This window comes from Eutrigla gurnardus (genome assembly GCF_963514095.1).
Source record: "Eutrigla gurnardus genome assembly, chromosome: 15".
NCBI lineage: Eukaryota > Metazoa > Chordata > Actinopteri > Perciformes > Triglidae > Eutrigla > Eutrigla gurnardus.
Window position 1 is genome coordinate 15,239,157 of NC_139938.1, and position 16,461 is coordinate 15,255,617.

General features: G+C 38.8%; 2 protein-coding genes and 1 long non-coding RNA gene across 4 annotated transcripts; 1 reads left to right on the plus strand and 2 right to left on the minus strand.

Moving 5' to 3' along the window:
• Window positions 1–3,063: 3,063 nt before the first annotated feature.
• Window positions 3,064–12,078, minus strand: bud13 (BUD13 homolog). 2 transcript variants are annotated; one of them, XM_084029041.1, is made up of 12 exons: window positions 11,954–12,078; window positions 6,405–6,631; window positions 6,124–6,211; window positions 5,614–5,698; window positions 5,406–5,528; window positions 5,283–5,366; window positions 4,679–4,950; window positions 4,477–4,585; window positions 4,189–4,327; window positions 3,888–4,066; window positions 3,715–3,796; window positions 3,064–3,478 (listed from the first exon to the last, which is right to left on the minus strand). In XM_084029041.1, the coding sequence occupies exons 2-12, from the start codon at window positions 6,542–6,544 to the stop codon at window positions 3,385–3,387; spliced, it is 1,395 nt and encodes a 464-aa protein (XP_083885167.1). In that variant the 5' UTR covers window positions 6,545–6,631; window positions 11,954–12,078; the 3' UTR covers window positions 3,064–3,384. The 2 variants fall into 2 exon arrangements, with proteins under 2 accessions (XP_083885167.1, XP_083885166.1); XM_084029040.1 differs by having other exon boundaries at window positions 5,283–5,528.
• A 245-nt stretch (window positions 12,079–12,323) lies between these two features.
• On the plus strand, window positions 12,324–12,767 carry LOC311025900. Its single transcript, XR_014598432.1, has 2 exons — window positions 12,324–12,442; window positions 12,518–12,767. It is a non-coding gene; the product is annotated as an uncharacterized lncRNA (long non-coding RNA).
• A 342-nt stretch (window positions 12,768–13,109) lies between these two features.
• LOC311025760 (uncharacterized protein) lies at window positions 13,110–15,369 on the minus strand. Its single transcript, XM_084028846.1, has 4 exons — window positions 15,264–15,369; window positions 14,709–14,766; window positions 14,236–14,562; window positions 13,110–13,352 (listed from the first exon to the last, which is right to left on the minus strand). Exons 2-4 carry the CDS (start codon window positions 14,743–14,745, stop codon window positions 13,255–13,257), a joined length of 462 nt encoding a protein of 153 aa, XP_083884972.1. The 5' UTR covers window positions 14,746–14,766; window positions 15,264–15,369; the 3' UTR covers window positions 13,110–13,254.
• Between the last annotated feature and the right edge of the window lie 1,092 nt (window positions 15,370–16,461).

Genomic DNA, 16,461 nt, shown 5'->3' on the forward strand with positions numbered 1-16,461 from the left:
GCGTGCATCAACAAATACGTTCCGTAGTCAAGTCTGCCCCCATTCAAAGGTTCCTACCAATATGATGGTACCGTTTTAAATAGGCTCGTCTGTGGAGACGCGCGGCTTTCAGGATAATTGTCCTAATTTCACAAGCATACTCACTGGCATTTGTGTATTTAATATATATATATATATATATATATATATATATATATATATATATATATATATATAAAAATGTATAATTCGGAAAATAATGTATGCTGTAAAATGTAAAAAAATAAAATACAGCTATATATTATTATAAAAAAAAGGGCGGCACAGTGAATTGTACTGTGTCGTGTGGGTTTCCCCCGGGAGCTCCGGTTTCCCCCCACTAGAAAAAAAACAATTTGGCCCCAAATTAAATATCTCCTCATCCCCTCCCCTATTATCCCCTCCCATGTGGGTTTTCCCCCGGGTGCTCCGGTTTCCCACAACTATCTACCAACTACCATCAAGATCAAGAAAAAGAAAGATCTTCAGAGGGACCATGAGGACCTCAAGGTGTCTTATGTCATCCTTCAGCAAAAGATGGAACAGATGGAGTAGGCGATCCAGAGCCTCTGGCAGGAGAACTTCGAAAAGGATGAGGAATTGGAGAAAGTGAAACTACAGGCCTCAATCAGCCTGGAGAAAAACATTAATCTCCAGGCTGAGGTGAAGGTCGCCCAAGGCCTCAGAGCGGAATTAGTTCAACTCCAAGAAGAGCTCGTGCAGAGTACTCTGTGCAAGGACATCGCTAAAGAGGCCCTGACAAAACAAGCCTCCGCCAACCAGCAGTTGGTAAATGAACTCCAGACCGCCACGGAGGACAACAAGGACCTCCGAGCTGATTTATCTAAGACCCAGGAGCTGGCGAAGGAGGCCCCAGGGCCGGCCCGTGGCATAGGCCGTATAGGCAAATGCTAAGGGCGCCGTCCATCGGGGGGCGCCACGCCAGTGCCACAAATGGTAAAAAAAAAAAAAAAAAAAGTTGGTAAAGCAAAGCCTATTTAATATTTGCTAAAACATTACAACTGCTGGTAATAGTCACTTCCCCCCCCCCCCCCTTTATATATTATAGTTGTAAGCCTAGTTGTTAAAGTGCACATCATTAATGTAATTAAGCAATATCACATGAGAGAGAATGCTGTTTTGAATATGAGCACTGCTGTGATTCGGTCAAAGATAATCATAACATAACATTCTCATATATATTACTGCTACTTTGCATTCTGCTATTCAGCATTTCACTGTAATGATGACAATAAATTGAATCTAATCTAATTTGCATATCAGTTAACATCATACATATATCTCTTTGGTTTTTCATTTATATTATATCATTTCATTTTATTCCTGGAATCATATGTTTTTATTATTAGACTGTAATACTCGATGGTGTCACATACTCCTCTCTTCAGATGCGCTGTTGAAGTTTCTAAATCCCACCCTGCGCCATCTACCACATCTACCGCTGCTGCCTCCACCTCAGCAGCACAACCCACCAGTGATGCAGCATCAGCAGCACAACCCAGCCATGATGCAGCAGCATCAAGCGGTCTTCCTGTTGCCCCCACCTTTAATATCTTGTTTTGTGCAGGGCCTTATTTATATTGTATTTTTAATTTATTTTATGCAACTTGTTGACACGTTTTATTTTGTGTTTAGTTAGATCTTATACTTAAGACTATTTATGAATGTATGTAAAAATGATTTTATTTCATATATTCATTTTATTTTTTGTATTCATTTATTTATTCATATTTTTTTTTTTTATCTTGTTAACTATTCTGATTGTGAATTTGCTTTCTTTAAGTAAAAAAAAAGGTCAAAGACAAAGCTATTCGGTTTCTTGTGAGTATATACACTACACTGCCGATGCAAGGGGGGCGCCACCTAAAATCTTGCCTAGGGCTCCAGATTGGTTAGGGCCGGGCCCGGTTTAGCCGCAAGTAGAAGTTGGCGTTAGTTCTAACCAGGCTTAACCAGGTAAGCGCCGCCTTAATTAGCGAGTTTGGTAGAATACCCCTCTGCTTTGCCGTGGCTGCTGATGCATCATCGCAAGCTTTTGCATTATTGTGGGAGAATGTGGTATTTTGTTTTTATAAAAGTCAAAGAAAAGAAAATATGTATGTATGTATATATATATATACATATATATATACATATATATATACATATATACATATATATATACATATATATATATATATATATATACATATATATATACATATATATATACATATATATATATATATATATATACATATATATATACATATATATATACATATATATATATATATATATATACATATATATATACATATATACATATATATATACATATATATATATATATACATATATATATACATATATATATACATATATATATATATATACATATATATATACATATATATATACATATATACATATATATATATACATATATATATATACATATATATATACATATACATATATATATATACATATATATACAAACATATATATATATATATATATATATATACATATACAAACATATATATATATATATATATATATATATATACACACACACACACACACACACACACCCCCACACTGTTTTAACAAAATTATTACATTTCACAAAACTGTAATTACAAGGATTTAATTTTTATAAAAAATACTGGCTGATAATTCGAAATATAATTTCATTAAAACTGTCCCAACTCAAGGCCTTTATTAGCTAGTCCACCCCAGGGGTTTCAATTCAACCACGATCTTGATCAGTTGTCACAGTAGCTGGCCTGATTTAATCCATAGCACTTGAAAAACGTGTCCATATCGGTTTGAAAGTTCAGCGTGGGGTTCATTCATGACCTTGAAAAAAGAAGGTTGACAAAACGATCCCAACTAAAGGTTGACTTACTATATTAACGCATATTTAAATGTCTTCAGTGTCTCCTGATAAATCCTATAACTAAATACTTTATGATACACAGCTCCTTAAATAAACCGACATATAAATGTCAAATTTCAGTGCTGTATGTGAACACCTGACACTTTACAAAAAGATCTTTTAATGAAACTGGGAAAAACCTTTGTTTGGCTCCACATTGACAAAATAATTACAAAAGCATAAAGATGCTATCATTTCACTGCTATATACATGTCTATGGTTTATAAACTGATGTACATTTTATAGCATTTAATAGCTTTGAAACGTTATTGTTCATAGTCTATTTCAGAATGTGAGTTTTGTTGAGTAGTATCTAATCTGCAGTTGTTTTAACAGCATGGATTAGATATTCTGTCTCCTGTCTAATTCTATGGAGGAACCGTCCTGTTCTTCAGCTCCGCTCCAGATCCATTAGCTTGCCATTACATGTCCTCCACGCTCCATTTATAGGCTGCTTCCTGGACGGCCTTTTTATCTGCTATTCGAGAGTAGCGTTTCTGTTCAAAACCGTTTGACCTGTGAGACACAAACAAATCAAATTCTAATGTTATTTCCGCAATCACACCCTCAAATCCATCCTTGATTTGATGCACCAGAACAAATCCCCAATAAAAGCTCCCTTCAATGAAGAGGCTAAAATGATTATTGCACAAATATGTATGCAACTGCATGAGTTGTTAAACAATTGTATTAACTACAAGAATGCTTAATGCATTAATAAGAAGAACATGAGGTCACATTCATCATATTACCTGTCAACTCCATCCCAGCGATAGCCTGGTGGAATATTGAAGCGGTTGGGAGGTGGTATTGGGCCTTTATATCGAGGTTTGTCTGCAAAACAAAAAACAAGATGATTGATATTATATGCGTTTAAAGAATGTTTTGCATCAGTCGAATCAGGGAACAAGGTATGTAATATTACCTGTCTTTGTAATACGGTCCTTTTTCCGTCTGAGCATCGCAGCCATCGGATCTCCCTCCCTTTCCTGCTCTCTCAGCATGCGATCAAGATCCTCATCATCGCGTTGACGTGCCAGCGGCTTCTGGGCTTCATGCACGGCATCCTCAAGTTTCTGCTGATGCATCTGGCCCTGAGCCAACCTATAAACACATGTCGACTTTAATCATGGAAATAAATCAGCATTCAACATATTTAAAATCCTTACGTGGTCCCAATGACTCTGTAGCCTTCTCCAATGTGTGAAAACTGTACACACACTTACCCTCTCCCCCACTGGGCGTATTTCTCATCCTTTGCTGCTTTTTCTCCAGCTTTCCTTTTCTTCTCTTCCCTCTCCGTTTCCAAATCCCTTATTTTACCAGTCTTGTCTCGGAACACCGTCTGGGCATTGCGGGATGCGTCTAGTAATAGCAAGAAAATATTTTATTTTAACTTTACCGGGACTAATCACAACAATTTGAGTATCCATGTATCATCTCTAGATAACTATAATGAGATGGAAAGTCAGCTTTGAACATAAAGCATCTTAAAAAAGAAAAGCTGAGCCCACCTTCCAGCGGCTGGTTGTTTTTCTCTTTGCGTCGGTTCTCCTCCTTCTCCTTCTTTAAAACATCTACAGAAACCAGACCTGCCGTCCCACCAGAAAGCATTCTCGGACCCTGATAAGAAAACAGGAAGAACTCAATGATTGGGCACATTGCATACACACAGCAATTGCAGGCAAATAACATTTCATATCTCTCTTTGCTTACCTGTGACTGGCCAGGCCTACGAGGTGGTGACAGATCTCCATCCGAGTCCTTCCCACTCCGTGGCCGCCTCCTGGGTGGCGACTGGTCAGAATCGGAGCCTCGTTTTGTTTTTGATTGCCTCCTTGGAGGAGATTGGTCAGCGTCTAAAGCTTCTCCCTTCAGTGGCTTTTTTCGTGGAGGTGATTGGTCAGAGTCTGAGTCATGCCTGTTCTGAGCGCTCTTTGCCAGTTGTGACTGATGAGGATTGGACTTACTTCTGGTGGGGGATGAATCTGACAAATAAATAATTAACTGTTCAGTGAAGTGAGATTTATCCTATTTCACTGTAACCACAAAATTTAATTTTTTACACCATGAACCATGAAACAATATAAAAGCAATTACTAAATAAGAATCTTCTCACAATGAATTGTGCAATATAGTACTTAGAGAGTTCCATAAAAATGAAAGAGATGATTCAGTTATACCTTCCACTATAAAAGGGATCAAATGTGATGCACATCTACACTAGACAACTTAATAGGTATCTTTCCAATATATTTCCCATGACACATATGGGAATATACTGTATACAAATGTTGGAAGGACTTCTGGTGTTGTGTACCTTTACTTTGTGCTGCGTTCCACAAGTCTGGAGAGTCGTGGCGGCCTCTTCTTGGGGGTGATGTGTCTGGGGAGTCATGGCGAACTCTTCTTGGGGGTGATGCGTCTGGGGAGTCATGGCGACCTCTTCTTGGGGGTGATGTGTCTGGGGAGTCATGGCGACTCCTGCTCGATACCACAGGCTCTGGCTGTTGATCGTCTATTACTTCACCATCTTCTATACCTTCATTTTCTTCAGCTTCATCAGCTATTGGGAGACAAGACTTAAAGTAAAAACTTAACTCGGTGTAAGAACCAAAATTATCTTTACTACGTTCACAAATAACAATTACCTCCAATTACTCTCCATCTATTGCTGGTTCTGAAGGCTTCCAGCATTTTCACGTCCTCTGGTCGATCGTCAATCACCTCAGCAATCTCAATGGACAAACAAGACATTAAATTTCAAGAGGAGCAATGTAACAGCATATTGTATGACCATGATAGACTTGTCATCAGCCATGTTAATACCATGGTAGCCATCTCTGTATTACCACTGTTTGTATTAAGAGTTTTGCACAATTCTATAGATAAATTGATTTATAGAATGGTTGTTTTCAGTCCACATCACAATATATATCACAATTTAAAATGACCCATATCGACTCCTATCTCACTATTTAACGTTGACTTTTTTTATTTGGATTTTCATTGCAAACCATATGGTAACCACGTGATTGCCCGGAGTAACGTACATAAAATAAACGCATACAGTGAGAGTCCGCGGCACGATTCATTAGATAGTTTCATGTGAATGGATGGACACAGGCTAAGCTAACTTTGGATAACGTTTGATTTCTCACCACTGGAGCTTCCTCTTCATCCTCTTCATCCTCATTCTCCTCTACGACCATCTGTTTCCAGTCTATGTCATCGTCTACTATTTTAAGACTTGAACAAAAAGATGTAAAAGTGAGTTCGTGCAGACATTTCACTCAAAAAACAAGAAGACGTTGAAGGCAGCGCGCTGCTAATCAGCAACCGCGACCTACGCTAGCTAAACGGCTAAAACACACACACACACACACACACACACAGCCAACCGCCCGACAACAGCATGATTCAAAACTTCCTGTCAGCTCACCCTCTCTCAGGAACCTTAAGTCGTTTCTTTTTAAGCTTCCTCTTTGCCTTCTTGTCATCTTTGTCAGTGGATAAATAACGTTTTAGGTACTCCGCTTTTGATAGTTCTGAACCTTGGCTGTTGGTTGAAGCCGCCATCATTATGTTGTCGGAAGCTACGGAGAGCGCCGAGGGTCAAGAATGCCAACTGAAACGAGAAGCTGCTAAAAGCGAATGATGCCACTTCTTCTTCTTCTTCTTCTTCTTTTTGTTTATTGGCGGGTTGCAGCCGTTTTCTTGGTGCATACCGCCACCAACTGTATCAGAGTATGTAACATGACAGTATTTATGTCTTTCTATGGTCTTTTAAAATGGAAAATTAAATAAATAAACAGATAAATATATGAGTGGATGACTAAAAGGGGGGGGGGGGGGGGGGTTAAGCTATATAAATACTAAATTATTTTAAATAATCCTGTCTTCTTTAAATATTCGATCACTGCCTTTTGTGCGAGAGGTACCCCCTCTCCTGCGGTTCCTAGTATGCCACCCAGACTCCACATTCTTCCTGCTCTCTGCAGTTGATCAGCCAACCTCGTTCTCTCCTCCGTGTATCTCTCACACTCCATCAATACATGTTCCACACTTTCTGTTTTTCCACATTCACACCCATCCGTTCCACTTTTCCCTATTAAATATAAGGTTTTATTTAGTCCTGTATGTCCTATTCTCATTCTTGTAAGCACTGTTTCCTCCCTTCTGTTTTTCCTTTTAACACCATGCGCACTTACATTTTTTTGAATATTATAATAATTTCTTCCAGTGATTTCTCTGTCCCATCTATCTTGCCACTTTTTCATTACTTCTTTCTTTAATATTGCTTTAACTTCTGCTTTCCCAAAAGGTATATCTATTATATTATCCATTTTTGTTGCTATTTTGGCATTTTTGTCTGCTCCCTCGTTCCCTTTGATTCCTACATGGGCAGGAACCCAGCAAAATCTAATAAATATCCCTGTTCTGTTTAATCTGTATAAGCTGTGTTGTGTTTCTAAAAGAAGATCCTGTTGGTTTGAGTTCCAACTCTGGATACTTTGAAGGGCTGCTAGTGAATCCACACACAGTACCACTCTATCTGGTCTAACTTCCTCCACCCACTGTAATCCAATAATGATTGCCATCATCTCTGCTGAATACACTGAAATTTGATCTGGCAACCTTTTCCCAATATTAATGTGCATTGATGGAATATATACACCTGTTCCTACCTTATCATTCTCGTCCTTAGAACCATCCGTGTATATATCTAAATAGCCATAGTGTTTATCTTTTATATAATTACTCGCCTTGTATGCTATCTCACCCTCTTCCCATTCTCTCCTCATCTCTATTAAATTAAAATCTACCTCTGTTTCAGGATATAACCAGATTGGAATGTTACTTATGGGGTTAGAAATGACTGTTATATTACTGACCCTATTCTCTTCTGCTTTAGCTTTTGCTATCCATCCAAATCCTCCACCCTGATAAGTTGCATATTCCCAACAGTCCTGGATCACAGGTTTGGCAGGGTTTTCATGTCCACCTCCCTGTAGTCGGCTCCAGTATTGAACCAATATCCCGTCTCTTCTTAGCTCTATTGGTACTTCTCCTATTTCTATATGTATTGTATTAATGGGTGATGACCTCATTACACCTGCACAAATCCTCAATGCTTTATTAATTGCTCTGTCTATTTTATTGAGGTATGTTTTAGCTGCTGCTCCATACACCATACATCCATAATCTATTGCTGACCTCATTAAAGCCCTGTATATATATATTAATGACTGTTTGTCTGCTCCCCAGTCTTTCCCAGCTATTGCCCTCATTAGATTAATAACTTTCTTGCATTTGCTTTCTACATTTTCCACCTGTGTTCTCCATGTGCCCTTTTGGTCTATCCAGATCCCAAGATATTTGAATTTTTCTACTTTTTCCATGCTTTCCCCATATAGTTGAATATTAGGTGCATCTATTTTTTTCTTATTAGTTAGTGTCATATAACATGATTTACTTACAGAGAGTTTAAAGCCCCAGTTGTATGACCACTCTTCTACATTTCTAACTGCTTCCTTGATTATATTCGTCACTGTTTTAGTATCTCTTCCTCTTGCCCATATTGCCCCATCATCTGCGTACAGTGCCGACCCAATTCTTCTATCCATATTAGTAAACATATCATTAATCATAATGTTAAATAAAACCGGACTAATAGCGCTCCCTTGTGGAATTCCATTTACAATTTCCAATTCATCAGATACTTCTGATCCCACTTTAACTTTAAATCTTCGCTCAGATATGAAATCTAGGACCCAATTATAAAATCTTCCTCTAATCCCCATCTTGTTCATTTTTATTAATAACCCCTCCTTCCACATGGAATCGTAAGCCTTTTCAATATCAAAAAAGACTATATTCATCAGCTCCTTCATTTTAAAAGTTTTCTCCATCTCATTACTAACTTTGACTATTGCATCCATGGTTGACCGCCCCTTCCTAAAACCATTTTGATACGGAGCAACCAGTCCTCTACATTCAAGAAAATAATTAATTCTCCTAACTAGAACTTTCTCCATCCATTTACATAGATGGGATGTTAGGGCAATAGGTCTATAATTACCTGCATTCTTTGTGTCCTTCCCCGGTTTATTAAATGGTAATATTAGTGCGCTTTTCCAACTTTTTGGTATTTGCCCTTCTTCCCATATTTGATTATACAGATGTAAAATTAATTTGAGTACTCTTTTTGGCAGTTCTTTGAACATCACATAACTTAATTGGTCCAGTAGCAGTATTCCCAGCTCCATCTAACACTAAAGTCAGTTCGCTCATGGTAATCTCAGCATCCATTGTACTTCCCTCACTATCTTTCTTTCTATACACATCCCTATTTTCTTTTAAGATTTCCTTTTTCCTTTGTTTATGTTTTCCGTCTAAGTGATCACCACTATGTACACTAGCAAATGCCTTTCCTAGCAAGTCTGCTTTTTCTTTGTCTGTTATTGCCAGTACTTCACCATCCTCTAATACAGATATTTTAGAAAATACTTTTTTACCACTCATTTTTTTCAGCATTTTCTAAACATCTCCTATTTTAATTTCTCTCCCTATAGTAGAGCAATAATCTCTCCATGCGCTCTTTTTACTCTTTTTGATTACTTTACGTGCTATAGCCTTTTTCTTCTGATAATTGTTTATATTTACCTGATTTAGATTATTACGTAGTATCCTTAGTGCCGTATTTCGTTCTTTAATTGCTTCTGTGCATTCAACATTCCACCATGGGACCCTTTTCGTTTTACCCCCCACCGACCTGAATGGTATGCTATTTAATGCTGCATTCATTATTAAGTTTGTGATTGCAGATGTGTTTTCCTCAATATTTCCCTCCATTGAGACTGATTCTGCTGCTTTACAACATGTTTCTTTAAATTTTCCCCAATCTGCTTTTTCAAACCACCATTTTTTATGACTTGGTCTTCTTTGTATATCCACCTCCACATCAAATGCACATCCTATTGGGAAATGATCACTTCCAATACTTGAGCTACTTTTAATGCTCCATTCAGCCGATGTTGCAACACTATTAGATATCAGCGTTAGGTCCAAACAAGACATTGTGTTAGTGTGAATATCAATCCGTGTACCATTTCCATTATTTAGGCACACTAGCTGTCTTATATCCATTAATTCTTCCACTGCTTCTCCATTGCTATCAGTATGCTTACTTCCCCAAAGATTATTATGAGCATTAAAGTCACCACACCATATCTCTTTTCTATTTCTTTGTTTCTTTATTATACTATCTAATATTTCTGAATGTAGTGCTCTGCAAGGATTATATAAGTTAACTATTACCATGTTGCCATCTGCTTTACATATTTCAATTACTACACATTCTATTTCTGTTATAGTCGATATTCGTCTAAATGCTATCCCTTCCCTTACAAAAGTTGCACAGCCTCCACCTTGATTGTCAATCCTATCAAATCTTACTGACTCATACCCAGGTAAAATGAAATCAAGATGAGGTCGAAGCCAGGTTTCCTGAATGCAAACAATATCAGGTCTTACTTCTGCTTCTTCTATAAATCTCTTAAATTCTTGACCGTTTGCAATCAAGCTTCTAGCATTCCATTGCAAGAGAAGGAAAACCATTATCCGATCAACTATCATTTAAAGCTCCTCCATCATTACTTGCCCTTAACATAGCATGAATTTCTTCTGCTTTCAGTTCTTTAATGCCCAGAAACTCTTCTGCAGCTTGTACCACTATCTTGATTCTGTCACTTTTCTTTTCTTGTTGCACTGCCACATTAACCACTTTGCATATGAAGGCTACAAAGCTCTTTTTGTTGACTAGCATGATGTCTTCCTGAACATTAAATTTATGTCTACACGTCGTCTCCTGGGGGACTGATTTTCCTGGCTGGAATTGTCTTAGGCCTGAGCTCTGGGGAACAGTATCCCACTCAGTGAGATTACTACTGATGTTTTGATTTAACTCATTTGTCCTTGTCCGTTTGCTACCATTAATATTAACAGCTTTTAGGGCCTCAGCATATGATATCTTGTTAGTGATTTTAATTCTCTGTACTTCTTTGGCTTGCCTCTGTACCACACATCCAGCAAAAGCCGCACTATGCTCCCCTCCACAGTTACAGCATTTGATCTTAGCATCTTTATCACACTTGCCATACTCATGCTCCCCTCCACATTTGGCACACCTCAGTCTCCATTTGCATTGTTGAGCTGTGTGTCCCATTCTCTGGCATTTAAAACACCTCAAAGGTTGTGGAATATACTCCCTTACTTTATAGTTTATCCAGCCAATGTGGATCTCAGCTGGCATTAACTTGTCAAAAACAAGCAGCACTGATAGGCTATTTTGTTTAACTCCATTTTTATTAGTCTGCAGTCTTTTGGCTTCAACCACTTTCCCACCCTTGATCTCTTCCTTTACCTCTTCCATTGACATTTCTAATGGCACATTTGTAATAACCCCACGTAATTTTGCTGCCATTCCTGGCACATGGGCCTTAATCCTTATACCATCGAGATGAGTCATTCTCAGGATAGTTTCTTGCTGTTTCTTACTTCCTGCTGAGATTAGAATTCTTCTGTTAGTCAGTAGTTTAGCAAATTTAATTTTCCCGATTTCTTTTCCAATTGCTTTTGTCACCTGAACTGGGTGGAAGTGTCCCTTATCATCACCAAGTGTGATTATTACTTTCCATTCCTCCTTTGTCTCCTCACTACTACTCCCATTCGTAGTCGTTTTCTTCTTTTTTACAGATTGCCTCGGACTGCTCTCTCCTTCACTACCACCTTCTGACCGTGATTTTTTCCTTGCCGTTTTTGTCTGATTAGTCTCCATATCTGTCCACCCTTCACCATCTGACATATCTGCCATGTTACACTCACGATACAATTTGCAACCCGCAACTCGTTTCCTGCTTCCTCCTCGTGCGCCAGCCAGCGAGGCTCAGTTAGCACTCTGACAATGTCGAGCCAATGATGCCACTTTACAGGCAACGTCGTGTAATAAATGGGGCGTAAGTTGCTGACAGCGCCGCTGCCATGGAAAATAAGACCATGCATTTGCAAAAAACGCATTATAAAAATAACAATCCACTTGCAGTTTTACAGAGTGATGCTCTTTCCAGTTCCTTATCATTTATTTGATAAGTGACTTCTGGCATCAACATGGGCTTTTCAATCAGTGATAATTTAGGCGTGTCTTATTACAGGTGGTGGACACTAATGCAAACAAACATTTTGTATTTTATATTTGGAATGAATCCAGATCACTTTCTAGACATCTGTTTATATTTTCGACATTTTAAAAATGAAAACATTTATTTTTAAGTCAATGAAAAAAAAAGTGACATTAAATATTATTCAGTGTTGTTAAACAAAAACACATATTTCCAAGGGGTGTGTATGCCTTTTTCATGCACTGTTGATCATCTTGAGAACTCTGAACTTAGCACCCTACATGTAAAACATCAAATGCATGTTGCAATTCTAAATGTGGAAAACATTTGCATTGAAGTCACACTTTTCTTGATGGAGCTTGTGTGCATGACAGAGATTTTAAAAAGCAGTGAAATCTTGGACCGTACCATCTTTGTCCCACTTCCATCCCACATTTATGAACACTGAATACACAACAAATGAATGTCTCATGTTAAATAGCATCCCTTTATTGAAAATAAACGCTGTAGCTTCCAGAAGTTACTCAGTGTATTATACATACAGTGTGCGCTTATGCATAAAAAAGCAAATCTTCAGAAAAAAAAGTCTTCATTATTTCTGGTCAAGGAGAGTTATGTAACATTGTTGTTATAAGAATTTTGTATAACCTCATGTCTTAAAGTTTTCTTTGTTCAGGTTACAGCTTTATGTGTTGAACTGTTTATTACTTTTGTATCCCCATTGCTGACCTAAATGTTATCAGAGGCCTGGTAGTCATGATGTCTTGTTCTACATGAAGGTTAACTGTCAGTGACGCGTTATCTCCTGTGCCTTTAAAAGACTCAAGTCACAACAGTGATTTGAGCACTTCCTCTGTAGCATCCTCACACGTTGTTGCATTGTAACTGCTCCTCTTGTACAAGATTAAAGTCAGACGTCGACTTTACTTATGTCTCCGATCTCTTCCTTGGGTGAATTTATTCGTTTACGGGAAAAATTCTTTTAACAATTGTAATACAATTTCTGTGAGTCATTTGCAAGCTAGTGACATCTTATCAATGTGTTATTGATGCTTGATGCGAACAGATGCGTGGATATTTGTGAGCGTGTCAGCACAAGCTTGCATGCTTAACTTAGTTATGCGTTTGATAGAAGTAGAGCAGAAGACAAATGATCCAGGAGCAGGAGGTCTTCAGGAACATGCTCACGGCTGAACACGGCACAAGTGCTTCTGCAGAGGGAGAAAAGTGGGATACAATCAGTTGACTAAATCATCTCAAATGTGACACCCATGTATTCTCATAGTCCCTCCCTCACACACACACTGCCGGGCCTGGACTAAAAAGAAGGACTCAGATGCAGATTGAGAACAGTTCAGGCAGACTATTATTACTTAAGATAGTGTGACAAAAAAACCCAGCTATAGATATCTCCAAGTCGTCTAAAATGACGGAGAACAACGAAAACAACACATAAACAAAACAAGGAAATTCCCAAGGCAAAAGGATAAACAGAACATCACTCCCAATGGAGGCAAAGCAAAAGGCTGAGAACCAAACAACTCTATGAATAAAATACTATGGAAATTTACAAAAGGAAAATCACTCCAACGGAGGAAAGATGAAAAGGCTATAAACTTAAGCTGTGCTGCACTAAGGAGCTGAATAATTTACAAAACCAAAACACTCCAATGGAGAAAAGCCCCAGGGCTATAAACCACAACCAGCTTCTAACAGAGCTGACCAAAAAATTACAACACAGAATCACTCTTCTTCAGATAAACAAGAAATCAGAGAAATACAAACACAAGGACACTTGGTGTGGTTCAATGGCAAAGGGATGGTCAAAGGCTGGAGGTACACGACTGAACAAAATACTCTGGCACGGGACAAAGGGAGACGCGGACGATAAGACACATGAGGATAATGGGAAAGAAGTGGAAACAATCAGGGATCAGGGGAGACGTCAGACCGGTGACACATGAGGAAGGGCAAGTGACCTGAAACAAGAGGAGAGTCACTTTTCAAAATAAAACATGAAATTCACAAGACAAAAACCCCATGACAAGACACCCCCCTCACCGCGTGTGACACACACAGAGTCAGTCCACCGACCTTTCTCCACATTGATGCTGGCGATATCCCCAGATATTTTGCACATGTAGGTGGTGTTGTATGGGAGTTGGTCTGTGAAGCCGTTCAGGGTCATTCTGTATCCCTGATCCTCCAGCTCCTCCACGTAGCTCCTGTCTTTGAACTGGCCCTCTGCCGCCGAACCGGACACATTGGTGTTAATGAGGGACTCTTTGGTTCCAGAGGACCAAGAGAACTCATAGCTGTTGATCTTGTTGGGCTTGGGCTTGATCAGACAGTCCACTCTCAGGTCGTTGTCATTTTCGACACACACGGATATTATTTCGCACGCTGCTGGGATCAGCAACACTAGGGCAAAACACAGAAGAACACATGAGAAACACAGAGGGGATGACAACGTGTGCACATATATCTCATTTGAAAGCCTTTTTTACGCAGAAGTAAACGTCTACAAGAGACCAGAGAAGACATGTTTAGTAATACGTCGTTCTCACCTCCAAGCACTCCAACAACAAACAGAGACTTGAGCATGATGGAAAGGCACCCATCCAACTGTGAAATACAAGTAGAAAAACAAATGAGAAAGAGCATCTGAGAAATGAAATATAAACACTCTTTTGCAGTGTTTCTCCAGGCAGTTGTGAGGTCATTCTGGGTCAGGTCATTATTTATATATTACAGGAGGAAGAAAACAGAGAGAACAAAAAGATGCTCAGGGAAATGAATAAAAAAAATAAACCTATTTTGTTCAGCAAAAATGACTCACAAGCTGACAAGACTGTAAATGTCCTCCAGAGCCAAGATGTGGCACAATCCAACATCTGGACTTGATTAACAGTGCATGACGCAGATGTTTTCATCTATTCTACTTCAATGATTAGAGGCCAAATGTTACACGATGAGTTTTTAATGTTAAATCATTGGCTAATCTCTGCACATATTCCTGCTATCTTGCTCTGCATACATTTTCCAGCATGGTCTCCTTGACATAACCCTGTAGTTCTCATCTATTCCTCGAGCTGCAGCTGAACGTCTTTGAGGAGTCTTACCTCGTGTCAGGGCTGGATGATGCTGCAGCTCCTGCCGGTGGCTTCAGTAAACATCAATGCAGAGCATCGCACTTCTGAGACGAGGTGGGAGCAGCACAGAGAGGTGGAGAGAAAGAGAGTGGGAGGGACGCGGGTGGACCGCAGAGCGCTGATTCGTCTCGCTCCTCTGCAGTGCCTGACAGAGGACAGCGGGCTGCAAAACCCTGTCAGCATCGTTATTTTTACCAGCAGCGTGTTCTGACCTTGTTCTCTTTCCTCTCTGGTCCTCACCCTCACCTCTGTCTCATTTCCGGAGCTTCACTCCTGTCCTGATGTTCCTTTCACGTCTCTCTAAGCTGTAGTCTCTCTCTCATTTTTTAAAGCTACGCATATGCATTATAAATGACTTCCGCTGAGATTAAGCACACGACTCTACACGTACTGTGGAGAAAAGATTGACAACCGTACGTTATATTTTAAGAGAACTTAAAGAGATATGTCATTTTATTGTCATCCTGTTTGCACAGTATTAACATATACTACCACAGTGAATTTCTGACCCTCTAGAAATGTCTAGCACTGTCATACCAAATGTAAACAAAGTGGTAAAATGGTTCAGTGTCTCCACCCTAAGGCCAATAATAGGAATTTCAGGAGTTTTATGCAGATTCACAGCATGTATCACAGGCCAGTGGTGGGTCACAGGAAGCTCAGTGAAGGGTGAAGACCAAAATCATTCAGTGGAAGTATTTTTATTTTCATTTTGAGAGCCAAATGCTAGAACAACAGATAATTAGTATTGTAATATTACATTTTGTAGGTACATTTCAGAATGAATACTTATTCACTGCCTTCCCACATAGTCACAGATAGTGTCATCTTTTTCTTCTTCTTTGAAATCTCAATACCGCCTACTACAATTTTTAAATCCCAGGCAAAATATTTGTTAAAGGCGAAATGTGTGACAAATGAAATGTGTTGCAGAGATGTTCCGGCCTTTACGTCATCTTCTAAAGACAACAGAACACATCTTTGTTTGATGCACATCCCTACAAAAACACACCATAATCTTTTTAACATGAATTTCAATGAAAATTTGAATAATGATGTAAAAATGATCATTTCCTATGGGAAATCATACCAAACCTACATCATCTTTTTCATTTTCAGGCACATTCACTCACAGCCTCCTACTCCTCCTACATCTCTCTCCCTTCTA